This window comes from Equus asinus, chromosome 29 (genome assembly GCF_041296235.1).
Source record: "Equus asinus isolate D_3611 breed Donkey chromosome 29, EquAss-T2T_v2, whole genome shotgun sequence".
Lineage (NCBI taxonomy): Eukaryota > Metazoa > Chordata > Mammalia > Perissodactyla > Equidae > Equus > Equus asinus.
This window is the reverse complement of record NC_091818.1, coordinates 30,771,666-30,790,958: the sequence shown is the minus strand read 5'-3', so window position 1 is coordinate 30,790,958 and position 19,293 is coordinate 30,771,666. Positions and strand designations below refer to the sequence as shown.

The following is a 19,293-nucleotide window of genomic DNA, read 5'->3' as shown; positions in this document are numbered from 1 at the left end:
AGCCACTGGGCCGGCCCCTAAAGACAAAATTTAACTGTAGCAAGAGAAAGACAAAAATAGATTAAGAGCAATAAAAATAAGAATTATACACTTCCAGTCAGAAATTAAGCAAATCAGATAATAATGGAAATTTTTTAAAATTCATATTATGCTATGAAATGAAAATATCTTTCAAAGATGAATGCAACCAAGGATTCAATGAAAATTATATTTCACAATGAAGACAAAATATTTTTTCACTCAAAAAGAGCTCAGATAATTTGTAACCTGCCAATGTGTACATGACAAAAGATGCTAAAAGAGGTTTTTCAGGAAGAAAGAAAATTATATCACATGCAAATTTTGATTTGAAAAAAAAAAGAGTGGAGAGTGCCGAATATAGTAGATATGTAGGTAAATATAAAATACTTCCATGCTCTTTTTAAAACTCTTTAATAGACATTTGACTACTTAATCTAAAAACAATATATTTTGGGGGTTATAACACATGTAGCGGTAATATGCATGACAATAATTGCAAAACAGGCAGGGGGGACAAATGGAAGTATACTGTTGTAATTTATACATGAAGTGCTATAATGTTATTTGAAAGTGGGCTCCCATAAATTAAAGATGCATATTGTAAACCCTAGAGCATCCACTAAGAAAATAAAGCAGATATATCTAAGAAGATATACCTAATAAACCATTAGTGGAGAATAATGAAATATTTAAAAATCAAAAAGAAGGCAGGAAAAGAGGGGAAAATGAACAAAAACAGAGTAGAAAAATAGAAAGCAAATAACACAGAAAAATTAAATCTAACAATATTGCTAACAAGTTAAATGTAAATGGCACAAACACTCCAATTAAAAAGCAGAGATTGTCAACCTGAATAAAAAAGCAAGACCCAACTATATCTACAATAAATCTAATTTAAATATAAAGACAGGATAAAATTTAAAGGATGGAAGATAAATACATAAAAACACTAATCATAACACAACAGAAGTGGCTATAAAAACATCAGGAAAAACAGACTTCAGAACAAAAAATATTTCTTGGGGGTAAAGAGGGACATTTCATAATGACAAAGGAGTCAATCGACCAAAAAAAAAATCAATCATAAAGTATATACAGTTAATAACAGAGCTTCAGGATAAAATGAAGCAAAAACTGACAACACTGAAAGGAGAGAGAGAGACATTCACAGTTGTAGTTGGAGATCACAACACCCTTCTCTCAGCAACTGAGAGGAAAAAGATCATTTAGGATACAAAAGAATTGAACAACATTATCAACGGACTTGACCTAATTGAAATTTATAGAACATTACACCCAACAAAAATAGAATAGACATTCTTTTCAACAGCACAGAGCATTCAGTAGACAAGGTGAATGCTGAGCCATAACACATCTCAACAAATGTAAAATAACTGAAACCATACACAGTATGACCACAATAAAACAGAAACAATAAGTCAATAACAGAACGATAACTGGAAAATTCCTAAATATTTGGAAATTTAAAAAACATTCTTAAAAATAACACATAGAGCAAAGAATAAATCAGAAAGGAAATTAGAAAATATTTTGAATTGAATGAAAATGAACATACAATATACGAAAATCTGTGGAATGTAACTAAAATGCAGAGGAAAATTTATAGTATTAAATATTTATATTTAAAAAGGAAAACAAACTCAAGTCAATCATCTAAAGTCCCACTGTAAGAAGTATAAAAAGAGTAAATCAAAAGCAAAGTAGAAAGAAATAATAAATATGAGCAGAAATTAGTGAAATAGTAAGTGAACAGTAGATAAATTTAATTACATCCAAAGCTGTTTACTTGAAAAGACCAATAAAATTGGTAAACCTCCAGCTTCACTAATAGAAGAAAAAACAGAAAAGATATAAATTACTAACATCAGGAATGACATATAGGACATCATTATAGATCATACAGATAGAAAAAGGATATAAGGAAATATTCTGAAAACTGTTACACCAATACATTTGACAAATTAGATAAAACGGATACATTTCTTCAAGGATACAAATTTCCAAAATCTGAATCAGAAATAAATAGACAGCCTCAATAGTCTTATAGCAAGTAAAGAAATTAAATTCATAGTTAAAAACCTTCCCAGAAAGAAAACACTAGGCTAGATGGCTTCATTAATGAAATTCTAGCAAACATTTTTAGAGGAACTAATACTTGTTCTTTACAAATTCTTCTAGAAAATAGAAGGCTAGTATTACCCTAATACTAAATCCATACAAAAACATTGTGAGGAAGCTGCAAAACCACCTATGAAGATAAATGCAAAAATACTTAAAATATTAGCAAATTGAATCCAACAGTGATACATCATGACCAAGGAGGATTTATCACAGGAATGAAATATTGCCACAACAATTAAAAAAGTAATTTATATAATCACCATATTAACAAAATAAAAGGGAAAAACAATATAGTCATGTTAAAAGATTCAAAAAAATTTTTGACAAAACTCAAGACCCATTCATAATAAAAATTCTCAGAAAATAGAATAAAAACAAACTTCCTCAACTTGATGAAAGGCAACTATGAAAAATCTACAACTAATATCATACTAAAAATGGTAAGTAACTGAATGTTCTGCCCCTAAGATCTGGAAGAAGGCAAGTATGTCTACTGTAACTCTTTTTATCCAACACTGTACAGAAGGTCCTAGACAATGCAACAAGGCAGGAAAATAAAGTCACGTTGATTGGAAGGGAAAAGTAAAACTATTCTCAGACAATATGATTGTGTATGTAAAAATTCTTAAGTCAATATTAAAGCTACTAGAACTAACAGGTCAATATAGCAGAGTCACAGGATATAAGGTCAACAGACAAAAATAGGTCTATCTCTACATGCAACTAACAAACAATTGGAAAATGAATTTAAAAAAATACCACTTACAATAGCATCAAAATCCACAAATATTTAGGGATAAATTAATCAACATATGTGCAAGACTTGTACACTAAATATTACAAAATATTGCTGATAGAAATTAAAGGAGACCTAAATAAATGAAGAGAGATACTATGTTCATGGATTAGAAGACTCAATTTTAGTAAGATATTGGTTCTTCCAAAACGAATTAGTGCAATTCTAATCAAAATATCTTTTTTTTTTTTTGGTAGAAATTGGCAGGCTGATTCTGAAACCTACCACAGAAATGTAAAGGACAAGTGTAGCCAAAATAATCTTGAAAAAGAAATAGAAGTTTAAGAACTTACACTTTTGAATTCAATATATACTACAAAGCTACAATAATTAAGAGCATGTTGTTGGTGTAAGGATAAACATACTGAAGACAGAGATCAGAAATAAACCCACACATATATGATCTATTTTTTTGGTAAAAGTGTCAAGGAACTTGGGAAAAAGATAATATTTTCAGAAAATGGTGCTGGAACCATTTTATATGCACTTGGAAAAACCTAAATGACCCCTATCTGATACTATAAGTTACAAAAAGTAACTTTAAATGGGTCAAAAACCTAAATGTAAAAGCCAAAATTATAAAACGTTTAGGAGAAAATGGGGTAAACAAAGATTTCTTAGGACACAAGAAATGTGTCCCAAAAAAGAAAAAAGAGATAAATAACTTCTGCACTTTGATAAACACAATTAAGGAAATGAAAAGGCAACCTACAGAATTAGAGAAAATATTTGTTATACATATTTCTGACAAACAACCTGAACTCAGAAAACATTAACAACGCTTACAACTAAATGATAATACAAACATCCCAAATAATAAAAACTGGGCAAGAAATTTCATCACAGAAGAAGACACAGAAATGGTCAATAAGCACATGAAAAGATATTCAACATTACTGGTCATCAAAGAAATGCATATTAAAATTATAATACCACACACAAAAAATCTCTGTACCATTATAAGCTCACTAGAGTGGCTAAAATTTAAAAGACTGACAATAGCAAGTGTTGACAAGGATGTGAAGCAACTGAAACACTTAAACACTGAATATGGGAATGCAAATGGTGCATACACTATGGAAAACAACTGGCATTTTTTTCATAAAGAAACTTACCACATGACCCAGCAATTCCACTCATAGGTATTTATCCACAAGAAATAGAAACAAAGTTCCATGCAAACTTTGTACATGAACGTTCATAGCAACCTTTTTGTAATAGTCAAAAACTGGAAACAACCTAAATGTCTAACATCACATGAATGGATATACATATTGTAGTAGATAATATTTCAATGTACGGAATATTACTTAGCAATAATAAAAAAGAGCAGACTACTGATATATGTAACAACATGGGGAAACTCAAAAAACATCACAGTAAACAAAAGAAGTTACACTAAAAAAATTACACCCCTGATTTTATTCATGATATACTAAAAATGGAAAATGTAACCTATCATGACAAAAGGCAGATCAGGAGTTGCCTGGGGCTGGGGTCAGAGACTGACTAAAATGGGGCACTAAGGAACATTTTAAGGGGATGGATGTTCTAATTTTTGAATGTGGTGGTGGTTACACAGTTATATACATTGTTCAAAACTCAAACTGTACACTTAAAATGGGTGCAGCTTATTGTATACAAATTATGGCTTCATGAGAAATGCATGAGTAGAATTTTTCATGACAAGAAATTGGGAGAAAAAAACACAATTTCATATTATTCTTAAAATAAGTCAATGTACATCAATGTTAAATACTTCTACTTGAGTTAATTACAGATGAAATATTACCTTTAACTTTGACAGGCTTGCTAAAAGAAGAAGCAGTCAATAAGTAATAGCCAATGACTGCCTCTCTTCTTTTCATTCCTGCTATACCTATTGTACATGAGTATCGCTTAAAAGTAAAGAATTAAAGTTTAATATCACTACAGAACCAAGCATTTAGAAATCAAGCATATTCTTACATTTCAATCCTTTCTCTCAGACACCAAAACAATGATCTCCCTCTAAGCTGAAAATTAAAACAAAAAAGCACGCTATCTTCAGATAGAATATAAAATGTTAATTCCCTTTTCCTAAACTTTTTCATTTATATATGATTTATCTTCCAATTAAGATACTGAAAACCAGTATCTTACAGTGTTTCTCAATCACATTTTCTTTTCTATACACTTATTAAAACAATAGTAATCGTTACTCACTTCAATTGTCTTGGCCAGTAACTGCGTGTGAGGAAAATTATACTTGTAGACTTCATTAGCGACAGTGTTTACATCAATGGCAGCCACCACTTGTGCAGGTATGCAGCTTTCTGTAACGATAAATGGAATATCTTAAAAAGAAAAGGCCTTAACAGCAGTTTGGTCATTGTAGAGAGAATGAAAAACAACAGAATTTCCTGGTACACGTCCTCACTCTCTCAATTATCTAGCCAGATCTCAGACTGTCAATGGATGACCAGGCCAGGAGGGGCTAGGTGTGAAGTGGAAGATTTATGTACTTCTGGTTCATCTCTCTGACAGCATTCCAAGGCTAAAAATAAGATTTAAATGTTTTAGTCATTATCTCTTAAATTTGCTTTCCTCTTTCCATTAAGATATATGCTTATGAGTTAAATGGAAAGTTTTCCTAAGTTAAAACAAATCAAAAATAGGAAAGTGACATATATTCTAAAAAGCCATATCACTTGGAACTCTTTATAAACAAATAACTACCCTTTGTTCCTCATCTTCTAACGTTATTACAAAGCTGCTTCCAAATACCACTGAAAATGCTTTTTGGTAAGTTTTTTTTTTTTTTTAATAGCAGCTTTAGTGACATATAATTCACATACCACAAAATTCACACATTTAAACTTTAGGAAAGTTTTTAAATGAGGCAAGTAATTAACTGGTATCCAAATGTAAAAAGTTCACAGACCAAACCTTAAAAATTTTGACAGACCAGGAGAGAACATGAGAAGAGTGAGGGAAATAATTACAAGGGCGTGTCTTCACTGCCCTTCCGTCTTGCTGCTAAAGAAAAGCATTTTCAAAATGCTTTCAGATTCAGAGAATTTTGCCACAGTCTTTAAATGGCAGTCAAAGTTTGAAGTATGGCAGCGTAGCTGCTGTTACATTTTGCAATTACCACCTTCCTTGTACTTCTTCCCTCAAACACATACATGTATATGCCCTGTCCCAAAACAGGAGAAAACGTGAAGAGCTTTAAAAATAAAAGTATTTGAGACTTCTTAAGAAAATCATCAGAGAAAATATTACAAATTACATAGTAGCTCCAAATCAATATTCCTTTAATAACCATTCACTGTTAATAGTTAGCTTAGCTTAGCCCAAATATCAAAAAGAGAAGGGAAAAAAACAATTAGGATGTGAGAAGCTAGGGCTCGTGCAGCAGGTACCTTAGCAGATCACAGAAGATGGGGCAAGGAGGAAGGCTTGCGCACACTCAGGAAACACTCACAACCATACAGAGACCTAGGAGAGATGACGCCAGAGAGAAAACAAGGGCACAGATGTCTCTAAGGAAACATATGCTAAGTGCCTACTGGGTTCAAGACACTCAGCTAAGACCAGTTATCGCCCATGTACCCTGCTGCCTTCTACACAGGTCACTAGAAACTTTGAGGTCCAGTTAGTAATATTATAGGTAGCTGCCTCCAATTCAGTTTAAATTCAATAACTAGTTATTTGCCTTAGTATAAAATAAATTTAATGTTATATCTTTGTCAATGGCATCAGAAATCTTGAAACATAAATCTAGAAGGCTTTTAAACAACAACAACAACAAATTAGAATATAAGGATCATTTTTGCACAATCACAAACCTGTTATAATCCAGGTCAAGAACTAATCAACTACTAATCATTGTAAGAGAGCTCAGGATTACATGAGCGTCATTGAACTATTTTGTTGTTTTGCTAAGTAAGATAGGTTGTTTAAGAGCATGATGCAAGTTGCTTGCATTTCTACTATATACACAGCAAACCGGGGTTGCCTGGAGTTGACTGATATGACTTTTCTCCTTTGTCAGGCTGATTGAAAATCCGCAGTGATGTGCTGAATCTGTACCATAATCAATAATTAATTTTATGTTCTTGTATTTTGTGCCTGAAGATATACAAACTGGCAAAGAGCAACTGCTAAATGAGTGTTTTATGTGGCAATCCAAGAAGTGATGAACCCAAAATTCTTTCTTAGCAAGCAATAGATTTTTAAAGTCAATAAACAAATGCACTGCTTGCACACATTTTAGATTGTTATTCAGGATCTACTGCATGACCTACAATGTTATTTCTATGATGAGAAATGGAGGTACTAAGATATCACTGATACTAATTCAACTTGCCTTTTCAAAACACAATTGTTTTGGGGTATGGATATGTTCCCAAAGAAAAAGTTAAACTCATAAATAAAAATTTTAAAAAGAAGTCCTGTCAATTCCGTCAAAATCTTAAATTGAGCTCCAAAGACAGGTTGTCTTGATATTCCCTACTGTTCACTTTAAATCTGAAGCCTCCAAAAATCTTCGTTAAGCTGCATACGCAGATTTTGAAAATGTTTAACTAAAATATCAAAGTGAATATGATTCAACAGAATTTTGCCTAAGTGACCTCCATCACTTAAGTGATCCAGGAGAGGTAATTCTCAAAGGGGGGGGTTGGGGAAAGGGGACCCATTAGGATCTTTTGGTGGCAGTGGAGGTGGAGGTGGAGGTGGAGGGAGCGGACGCGTCTTCAGTCCTTTGGTCTATTGCTTTACCTGGAGTGTATTCACGACATTTCGGTTATTATTCTGGAGTGCATATTTACATGAAGCATGGCTATAAAAGGTGAGACACTAGTTAGAGAAACGCTATGTAAATGATGTTCAACAGCTGTCAGATTGGATCTACAAGGGAAGGCTAAGGGGTATCATGCTCCCATTTTTATGAAGACCGAACTAAAAAACACACATTTAGTTATATCAAGAGAGACTTTTGGTGAGACATTAGAAATGTCACTGACAATACATGCATAATAATTCATGCTGTCAAATATGTTTCTTATTAAAGTAAGTAAGAAACACACACACCTACACACCCCACAGTTGAATAGCAATAATTTTCCTTCTTTTTCTGGTCACTCTCTCTCGACAAGTTGTAGGGAAGAATCTCTGGTTGGCAGTAGTGAAAAGGTACAAGTTCACACTCTCTCTGCCTCTTAGAACCAAATAAATCAAAAAGCTTAATTGTTGCATAGTTGCATAGTTATTAAGGTGGGGAAAAATCAATATTTAAAAACTGTAAATACGGAATTAACCAGCCCACTTTGAAATAAGAAAAGTAGCCTATTTTTTCTTTTTTTCCTTCTTGATCATTTGTTTTCTGGTCTGTATCTCATATAGGTGAGTAATTATTTGAATTACCTCATTATAATCACACCTGAGACATCTAATCAGGTATGTTAACACTGACATCTAGTTGTGAAATGAAAGATCAGTTGAATACATCCACTGTCTATTTCCTTCCATTCAAAGTGAGAACTTAATTAGGAATAAAACAGACCTGTAAGGATTTTGAATTTAAAATCATTGCCAAATGTTTTATGACTATTAGCAAAGTATATTTCTTGTTTCATTTTTAAAATTCCGGCATTTCAAAAATTGTAAATAAATTCTTCCTATGGACTAAATAACAAAAAATAAGTTAAAAACATTTTTTTAAGTCCATTCAATTTCCTTAGAAAATCTCCTTAGAAGTTTAGCTAACAGTCAATCAAAAATTTTACTTTGGGTCAAGACATACTTTAGATCTTCGTTACTCTGATGTGAATAAATACGAGAGCCTATAAACCAGAAAGTGGATAGGAAGCGTTTGAGATCTGAGTATAGACCAGAGCTGGGGAAACGCGACAGGAGAGAAAGACGCCAAATTAATGTTAGCAAAAAAAAGCACACTGAGGGAATTTACAAGGAAAAGTGTAAAAACTCTTTCCAGTAAGTCTCCAGGAAAGTCCACTTAAAATGGTATTGGTATGATGAGGCAGCATACCCTTAGCCCTGGGGAGGCAGGGAGCCTCAATTCCAGGGAGATAGGCTGGTCTCTATTAAGAAAGGTTATTTCTAAATGTAGGTCATTGAAATTAGAGTTAAGCTGAAACTCTACAGCAGCGTACTCTAATAGAACTTTCTATGATGATGGAAATGTTCTGTCTCTGTGCTGTCCAATATGGCAGTAGTCAATAGGCACATGTGGTTACTGAGCACTTAAAATGAGGGCAGTGCAACTGAGGAACTGAATTTTAATTTAATTAATTTAAATTTAAATACTACATATGGACAGTAGCTACCATGTTGGGCAGCCCACTTCTATAATCATTGGGATCACCATCAGCAAAATTCCTGGAGGAAGGGGACCATGCATAAGAGGGGAAAGCATAGCCTACGGAGTTAGAGAAATTTGTGTTCAAATTCTAGATTTGACACTTATTAGTTATGTAGCCTTGGAAAATCTACTTATCTCTCTAAGCCTCAGTTTTCTAATAAATGAAATGGACATAATAGCAGTTCCCATAAAGGGCTGCTGTAAAAAAGTAAATGAAATAAAGTACATGGAACACTCAGTATACAGTAGATGCTCAATAATGATTAGATTCCTATTCACTGCCTGACATCTATCTGGAATAGTACAGCATAAATAGATTATTATTTTAATTGTTGTTCTTATTATTAAGGTTAGGAAATTGTACCAGTGTGAAAAGTTTAAGAATTGTAACTGTTCATCTGAGAGACAAATTTCAGGATAAATACTTTTGAAAGATTTTAGAGTGACATAAGAAGGGATCTTCACAAATGATAATACCTGCATGGTTTCAATTTCTACTATAAAAAAACAAGAGATTAACATCGCTAAAAGGAAAAACTTTCTTGACCTTATTATCAAACCCTGGCATGAAAGAGGGAAACAGGTTTAGGGCGAAATATTTTTCAAACCAGGGCAGAATCTTCTATTTCCACAATATTTATTGCTTGTCCAATATGGAGGAAGACAGTTCAACTAAACAAACTTCTAAAGACACTTTCTATCCCTAAACCTCTGTGAGTATGTGGGAAAGGAGGTAGGTCTTCAGACCATCTTTCACTACCTACCATTATTTAACACAAGTCTTGGTCTTTGCTTCCTGATTCACTGCTCAGAAACTAGAGAACTGACACAAGAGAAATGCTCTCCTGTGGTTAAGTTTGTCTATCGATTTGCCTTCTCTAGGTACTACAAAAATAGTAAGTCCATAATTACATTATGACAAACAAAATAAACTTTCTGTTTCCATATTCAGTGATGATGCAGAGATAAATTGATTTGTGGGTATCAAACTGCAAGAATAATGCATAAATGCTTGTTTCCTTCTAATTATCGATCAGGAGAGAAACTAACCCCACTTCACAGACAAAGCTAGACCTTAGGTTAAATACTGCCCCTTCTTTTTTGATAGCAATCTTCAATTCCCTTGTCCCTCTTTTCATTTCAAACTACCTGAGCAATACTCACCTATTAGCCAAACTCAACACTAAACAAATAAGTATTTAAAAATCAGCATGGGAAGTAGATAGCAAACATCATCTTCTTAGTATTATAGAACTCAAAGAACTTCTAAATTTCTCATTAATGCCCAGTCTCTCTGAAGGAAATTTCACTTCATTCCTGTAATAATTCAAAAATGTGATTTCTAGTCTTACTACCTCTGCAGAAATTATTTGCCTATCCCAAAATTTATTTCCCCTCCTCTTCAATAACCCAACATCAAATTTATTCACTGCGGCAATGCACCAAGTAAAGGACTGTATGCCACCCTTCTGCAGCCAGATGAGGCCATGGGGCTAAGTTCTGACCAATGAGATAGAAGAAGTCTACCACACTCTCAGGAAGTCTCTGAAAAAGGAAGGCGGTGATAGCTGTTTGTGCCTTCTGACCTTTCCACTGTTGGTTTGGAAAATAAAGGTAATGGCTGCAGCTCTAGTCGTCACACTGGACCATGACGAGGAGGGCCACTCTACAGAGCTGGCAGAGCGAAAACTGGCAGGAGTTGAGGTCCTAAAGGGTTTCACGGAGCCACCATAGCAGCCCCAGATGACCACATCTAGACTTACTATATGTGAGAAAGAGATATATTTCTACCTTCTTTTAGCCACTATTATTTTGGATGTTTCTATTATTGCCAGTCAAAACTAATCCTAACGGACGCACAAACCTAATCCTAACAGATACCTCAGTTGTTTAGAAGGTGTGTGTGTGTGTATGTGTGTGATGAGAAGAGAATTTCAGGTTCACTTCCTATTTAGACTATATCAATTTAATTCAATAAACATTTATTGACTATCATGTGCAAAGCAACTTACTAGACCCTACAGGGGTGGAGATACGAAGTTTATATTTATGGAGGTCAGGGGAGTCTTAAAAGTAGAAGAATACTGTTTTTCCCTGAAGTACAGGAATCCCTCCCTTAATAAAAAAGGTGATTTTCCCCTCAAATTTTCCTTGTAGAGTGAATTTCTGCCAAGCAACTACTATTTTCACTATATTTTTAAAGTCACATCTGTATTCTCCTAGGAGAAAAACTTTGGACGCTTGATTTAAGAAAACAGAAAGAACTTAGGAAACTTACCAAAACCTTTTATTAAATAAACGATTCAAAGATCACACATGAAGAATATTAATAGCAATAGCAATATTACGAACAATACCATGTTATACTCAAAATCTCAAAAGCAAAACTGCTGAAACTCCAGCACAATGATATTCAACCTCACAGATTTTCTAACTTCAGTAATCTCTTGCTAAATACTTTTGCATGGCAAGACTTCCTCAGATGATTTTTATCATAATATGATTATTAGAAAGAGACACAACAGCTATCCCTAAGGAAGCTCTGTTTTCCCTTTGGATTGATGGCTTCTTTGTCACCTAACAATCAAAGGATAAAAACAAGCAGCAAACCTCAGTGGTTCCTGACATAAAACAAAGGTCAAACCGTAACTACTGACCATGATTACTAAAGTGAGAATATAAACCTTAATTTCTTTATGTTCTCAGACTTTCATTCAACAGATCTCTGAATGATTACTAATTCATAAGCCCTTTTTACAAGAGGTTTTTGGTGTTTTAAAATAATTTACTGTCCTAAAATTAAGAAATGCCTCCTTCCATTAAGGTTTTTTTTGTTTGTTTTTTTGGTGAGGAAGATTCGCTCTAAATTAACATTCATTGCCAATCCTCTTTCTTTGCTTGAGGAACATTAGCCCCGAGCTCACAACTCTGCCAGTCTTCCTCTACTTTGTATGTGGGATGCCTCCACAGCATGGCTGATGAGTGGAGTGGGTCCACGCCCAGGATCCAAACCTGTGAACCTGGACAACAAACTGGAATGTGAGGAAGTTTAACCACTCGGCCTCAGGGCCAGCCCCGCATCCTTCCACTAAGTTTTGAGAACATTGAAGACAAAATCACTTGCAAAGTGATATGAGATTGTTTGTTTTAAAATTAAATTTTGTTTAAAGGAAAAATAAACGTTCATTTATTTATGTTTCTTATAGAAACTCTGTAGTTTAGAAACTTATAAAGGGAGATGGTCAGTGTTCAATGGATATGTTATTTACAAACTACACATATCAATATATATAACAATATCAATTAAGAAAAAAACATAATGGTATCAAATGCTCTTTTTTTTCTGAATGTACATCAGCAAATTTGCACTTACGGGGTTCCCTGGGTTCTTTCTGGGTCCTAATCAAATAATTCTACTGCTTAAAAGGAGTTCACCACTGTCTTCCTGATAAAACCCACACTTCTTAGCATGACCTGGACCCTGTGTACCTGTCCAGCCTCCTCTCCTGGCATTGCCCCTTGACCAACCCCATTTTCTTCCAGTTCACACCTGCCACACTCATACACACACACTGTTCCCTCGGGTAATACCAAACTACTGATCATGCCCCAAATGGGCCATAATTACTCAATCCTAGTGCCTCTGCACATAGTTAAAAGACCTACCCTACCCTGCCCAGCCTCTGACACCATCTCTCTTGTCCTAGATCATTCCTATAGATCTTTCAGGCCTCGCTCAGCTCAGGCATGACTCCTCCAGGAGGCCTTCAGGGAGCCCACTGGTGGTTTGAAATGGGCCATTCTTCCTGCCCTTATCACACTCTGTGGTTAACACTATCATCACATTTATGCCAGGACACTGCTTCTCTCACTAGACCAAACAATCTGACAGAGCCCTGCCATGTCTTGTGTATCTGGGTACTTGCAGCACCTAGATACTGCTGTAACTGGCATCCAACAGGTTCTCAACAAACAGCTCTTGACTGAACAGATGCATGGTGTAGGGGAGGAGGACATTTCCTCTCCCCAAATGGGGGTTCGTCTGGCTGGAGAACGAATTAAATTCACACGAGACAGAATAGCAAGAGAAAATTAAACAAAGCTTTATGAGGAACCATGGCCCGGGGCCTTTCTTCCCGAAGGAAGAAAGGGCACCGAAGAAGTGGGGTGCACAGAGTGGTTATATACCCCCAAATGGGGTGTTTCACATGTGATTGAAAAGTCCCTTTTACAATAGTCATGAGGCTGCTCTGTCAGCACAGCGCTTGATGGCAGATAGGTCTGCTGTCTCAGTGAGCGCTGCAGGGTGGCAGGTGTGTTGCCTCGGGCTGGGGGGGGGGGGGGTCACAGATGAGCATGTGTCAGTGCCTGAGTCAACAAGACCTGCCAAAGTGGTTTCAGGATGGGCATGCAACTCAAAATAAGCCAACGAAGCACAATAAGAGGGGACCCCTGGCTCTTTCTTGGGCAACTAGGAAGAGATGCCTGATCTTTCCTGCTGACTTCAAGCATGGAAGGATGTAAGTTCAGAGGCTACTATAGCCATGTTGATGCAATAAGAAAAGAGGGTATATAAAAATGCACCCAATCCAGAAGGAACAAAGTTGAGAGACAAAGAGAAAGAAACTGGTTCCTAGTGACATGATTTGAGCCCCTTCTTCAAGCTCTACCCCAAACCAAACGTTCCTCTGGGCTTGGTCATTATATGAGTCTGTATGTACAACTTTTATACAAACCAGTTTGAGTTTTCTTTTTCTTGAAAATAGCAGTTCTAATAGGTATTCAAGAGAAAATACACTTAAACATCACTTGTCACTATGAGGAAATGCATTTCAAATTCCGACTTGGCAAGCAGAGCAACAGGAATGCCAAAAGCCTTGTGAATGAGTGATTAATTAACTATATATCTACAAAACAAAAGCTCTTCTCTTCATCAAATACTCCCCAAGTGTCCTAAAGTGAGGCAACAATGGCAGGAGTCCCAATTTCGGGAACAAGAACTTCATTATGGGGCCACCCAACAACCTAATCCTACATATGTATTCTAAATACAACAAACATGTAGAGAACCATTTGTAAACTGTATCTCCACTGTCTTTAAGGAGTGCATAACATTCTCAGTTGTACGATCTCACCAACTATAAAACCCAAGTTCTGAAAGTAAAAACAGTTAAAATAGAAATTTCAATTACGGACAATTCAAAACCAAAGACTTTCCGATGACCAATTAACATAAAAAAGGATGCTGAACCTCACCAATAGTGACAGAAATCCACATTCATCAGTTTTACCTATCAGATTAGCAAAGATTTTATAAGATAAACGCTGTCTAGAGCTAGCAAGTATTTGAGGAAATGTGTCCTTCCTCATGTTGGCTGTAGTATACATTGATTCAACTCTTCTATTGTTAGACCCAGCTACTCCACTTCCAGCAATATATGCTAAGGAAATATTTGGACAAGTAAAGATGTTTAAGCCAACATACGTGTATGAGAATAGATACATTAAAAATGATACCCATATATACTGACATTAACTGATATACATATTTTAAGTACAAAAAGCAAGTTACTAAATATCCTGTTGAGTAATGACCCAAGTTTTGTAAAGTGTATGTGTATGTGTGTATATGCACATTAAGAAAAAAAAACTCAGCAAATGTCAACAGGCGCTATGTTTTGGTGGTAGAGGCAGAATTTGACGGTAATTCTTACTTCTTCTGTTAAGCATTTTTGGATAATTTGGTCTTCTTTTTAATAATAAGAGTGTACTACTTTTATAATCAGTAAAAAGCAGACAAAAAACTGTTTTTATATTAGAACAAAAGAATTCAATACTTCTCTTGGTTATGACCCTGACGAATCACAAAAGGAAAGTAAGCATCAAGGACAGACAAGAAAGGTTTGGATACAGTCTCAAAATAGGCTCAGTGGACTGTGACCACACACACATACACACCAGTAAACAGCTGTAACTCAAGTCATTATTTCATCCCACCAAGTCAACAATAGTCAAAAGAATCAAAAACAATAAGAATTAAACTATACTGGCGTAGTTTTTCAGAGATCAACAAATAACTAGCATATGGCCAAAAATAAAACACTTGAACTTCATTATTTTCGCCATAGCTCATTATCAACATACAATTAAAATTCTGCATTGAGTTAAAACCAATTTATTCTTAATAGACTAGATTATTTTGAGAAAATTTCAAATGTTTTCTCATGTGGTACAGAAAAATCTCTATTTTCCATTAAAATTTCACATATAATTATACATACAAAAACCCTCCATGATTCTACCGATCTGACCACTCTCCAACACACACACACACACACACACACATTTGTTTTGTGTCCTGCATAATACCTATTAACACCCTTCAAAACACCATCCATGGTCCGTATGTACCTGAGCAAAGAACACTGGGAGGCGGAGGAAGGGAGAGGAATGTGTCTGCTGACTCCTTCCTCATCCTTTCTCTTAGTGGTCAGAAGTCACCCATGAGGCATGTATAGGAAAAATACTCCTGCGTTTCTCCTTTACTCACACTACTACCACACTCACAAAACTCCTGACACCAGATGTGTGAATTTTTTCCCCACCTTAAGCAATTCTCTGAGATATCAGCTCGATGTCCACAATTCAATTCATTCTGACACTAACTGGAGTTAGCACAGACCCCACAGATTAAGGGGTCATTCTCACAAGACTTCCCCCACTTCAGACACCAAGCCCAAGTCATAAATCCCCAGGTTACCCCCAACTTCTGACAACTTGGTAACAAATCAGAGATTCCCATGATTCCCTCCTCGGATTTGATCATTTGCTAGAACATCTCACAGACCTCAGGGAAACACTTACTTACATCTACCAGTTTATTATGTAATAAAGGATATTATAAAGGATACAGAGGATAAACAGCCAGATGAAGAGAAACATAGGACAAGTTCTGGAAGGGTCCCCAGTGCAGGAGCTTCTGTCCCATGGAGTTGGGGCGCTCCATCCTCCTGGCATGTGGATGTGTTCACCAACCCAGAAGGTCTACAGACCCCATACTTTTAGGATTTTTATGGACGCTTCATCACGTAGGCATGATCAATCATTAACTTAATCTCCAGTTAAGCATGCCTTGGTCTTTCTGGTGACCAGCCCCATCCTCAAGCTATCCAGGAGCCAACCAAGAGTTGCCTCATTAGAACAAAAGATACTTCTATCACCCTTGAAATTACAAGGGCTTCAGGAGCTCTGAGCTAGGAACTGGGGGCAGAGACCAAAATACATGTTTTGTATTATTTCACAGGCATGACTCTCTCCCTCCTCTCCATTTAGGGCTTTGTTATCCAACCCCTCCAGACAGCTGCTGGAGCAGCTGGATCCCACGTTCACAGCCTGATGCTTCATCTGAGTCCAGACACTGGCAGTGTTGTGGGATGAGGCAACATCAGAAGAATTGGGGGCTATGCTGAACAAGCAGCTCAGGGCCCAGGAGGCAGGTGGGGCCAAGCAAAAATGGAATGGCACATAAATTAAGTTTGATAAAATGGGAGAGAGATTGTGGACAAAGTGGTAACAGTGAGGACGGAGAGAAATGAAAGAATTATACATATAGTTTGAAGGTAGAGCCTACAGAATTTGCTCATGTGAGTGAAAGGGAAGAACAAGGATGACTCCAAGACTTGGGTCTGGGCCCCTGGAAGAACGGAGACGCCCATTACTGGGATGAGGAAGGCTGCAAGAGCAGCAAGTCTGGGAGGCGTAAGGAGAACCAGGAGTTAAGTTTTGTCCATCTTTAGAAAAAACAGAGATTATGGGAACATTAAGAAATCCTGCCTTACAGAAAAGTTACCGAGAAGTTTACTTTAGAGCTGGTCAAAGTTGTCAACATGATCAGGCCTAATGCATATCAGTCAATCTGTGTGGCCTGGACACTTCTTGTCACTCACCCACCCACTGCTTTCCGATATCTCCTCCCACGGCTCCATCAGTGCCCTCTTGTTGCCAGTCGGGCATCTCCCAAGACAGGCTCTAAGGAACATTCTTTTACAGGATGCTAGTAAGTGGACTCTGCTCCCCCACTAAAACAAAGTGTCCCTTGCTCAGATACATATAGGAAGTGCTATTTTAAACCAAACAGCATCTTTTTTGCAGGGCTTCTCAACTCTTGATACATCAATGTCTCCTGAGAATGTCTCAAGGGACAATATCATGTGAAGAATTTCCTAAACTTATTTGACGATCAAGGCACACTGATGAATCCCTCTCAGAAGACTGTTACATAGGATACCAGCCAGGAAATGGCCACTAGTGCAATAATTTATTTTAATCCTATTTCACTTGGTTTGTGTTATCTAATCACTCCTTGAAATCCTCTCCTCGCCTTATTTTCATGGCCCAATGTTCTTGGGGTTGTCCTTCTTGCTATCTAATTTTTTCCTGCTCAGTTTCCCTCCGTGAATACTATTTCTCTATCTAGCCACAAAATATCATTGCCCTCAGTTCCATCTTGTTGGTTCCCTTCTCTATACATTCAACATATACATAGAAACAAATCTCTATCTCGTCTGTCTCTCCTCCAGTCCAAAATGCACAAGCAGCTGCCTATTTGACATTTCCATGGGTCCACAGACAACACAAATTCTGTAAGTCTAAAATGAAACCTATTATTTCTCCCCCACCTTGACTAGCGACTATACCATCCGATAAATCACCCAAGTCAGAAGTGTAGGTACCTCACACCCAAAAAACTACCCAGTTTTACTGACTTTTAGATCCTCTTTAGCCCGAGTAAAATTCTCTTCCCCATTTACTGGTTTTGCCTAACTTCATCACCTCTCAACATAAATCTCCTAACTGGCCACCTTGCCTCTAATCCACACTCCTCCTTTGCGGTCATAGGGTAAAATTTCTAGAACGTGACTCCAATAGATTCATTAAGTTTTATTTGCTACCCAGACCTAGGAGATAAAAATCCAAGCACCTTATCAGGTTACACATGGCATTTCATGATTTGGTAACTTGTAAACTTCTTCTTCTTTCATGTAGCACTTACACTGTAAAAATACCTTAATACTTGTATGTATCCACAGAGACTATGCTATCTCACGTCTGTGTATCTATACAGGATCTTCCTTCTGTCCGGTGTACCCTTTCCCTTGTTGACTATCTGGAAAACTCCCAAGTATCTTTCAAAATCCTGCTTGGAAAAAAATATCAAAACATAATTGAACGGCAAACACCAATTATGAAAAAGAATATATAACCGGAAACATCAACAAGCCACAGAATAATTACAAATAACAAGCATATGAAAATGTTCAACTTCCCAAGTAACATCAGCAGTATTACTTATATACTATTTACTAACTCCGTGTATGCACTGTTTCATTAAATCCTCCTAGCGAGCCTATAAGCTTAGCAGTATTAGTATCCTGATTTTATCAATGAGGAAAGCCAACACAATTAACAGAGGAAAGCTAGTTACAAAACTATGTGGGAAAAAGAAAGGGAACTAAGATTTACTGAGTGTCTACATTATTTTTCATACATCAACTGTTTCATTTAACATTCACAATACCCCGTGAGAAAGTACTATTATGTGGCTAATCAGTCTTATTCCTAAATAATGGCATTAATTTTATCACTCAGAGGAACATATGGAGTAGTTCAGAAAACGCTGGGAAGGAGGCCAGGGAAATGATCATGAAGTGAATCCAGATTAAGAAATCTGTTCCCTAGTGGAGACGGTAAGTAAGCTTTCCAGAAAATTTAGAGGGCAAAATAGAATATTCCACTCTCTTCATTGCCCTTCTCTTTTACGTCTTAATTTCCATTCTGTATCATCTTTTGTGGCTATAAATAATTCCTTCCTCCACCAATTTATTCCAGCATAATTCAAATCTAGTCTGAAAGCTCTTTGACAACTTCAAATATTTAATTTCTTCTAAAGGCCATTTTTAAGATGTAA

At 36.1% G+C, this 19,293-nt stretch overlaps 1 protein-coding gene across 10 annotated transcripts in view; it reads right to left on the bottom strand.

The window, feature by feature from the left end:
* The window catches only part of TRDMT1 (tRNA aspartic acid methyltransferase 1), a 78,425-nt gene that overhangs the window by 28,988 nt on the left and 30,144 nt on the right, over positions 1-19,293 (bottom strand). For 8 of the 10 annotated variants that reach the window (XR_011499319.1, XR_011499320.1, XM_044761864.2 and 5 more), the window contains one exon: positions 5,165-5,274. Coding sequence is in view for 2 of the 10 variants with exons in the window: in XM_014846040.3 (XP_014701526.3) it covers positions 5,165-5,274 (110 nt within the window). In the remaining 8 variants the exon portion in view is untranslated. Of the gene's footprint in view, positions 1-5,164; positions 5,275-6,363; positions 6,439-8,035; positions 8,163-19,293 lie in introns of those variants that run through there. The other 2 variants (XM_044761860.2, XM_044761863.2) reach the window with 2 other exon arrangements.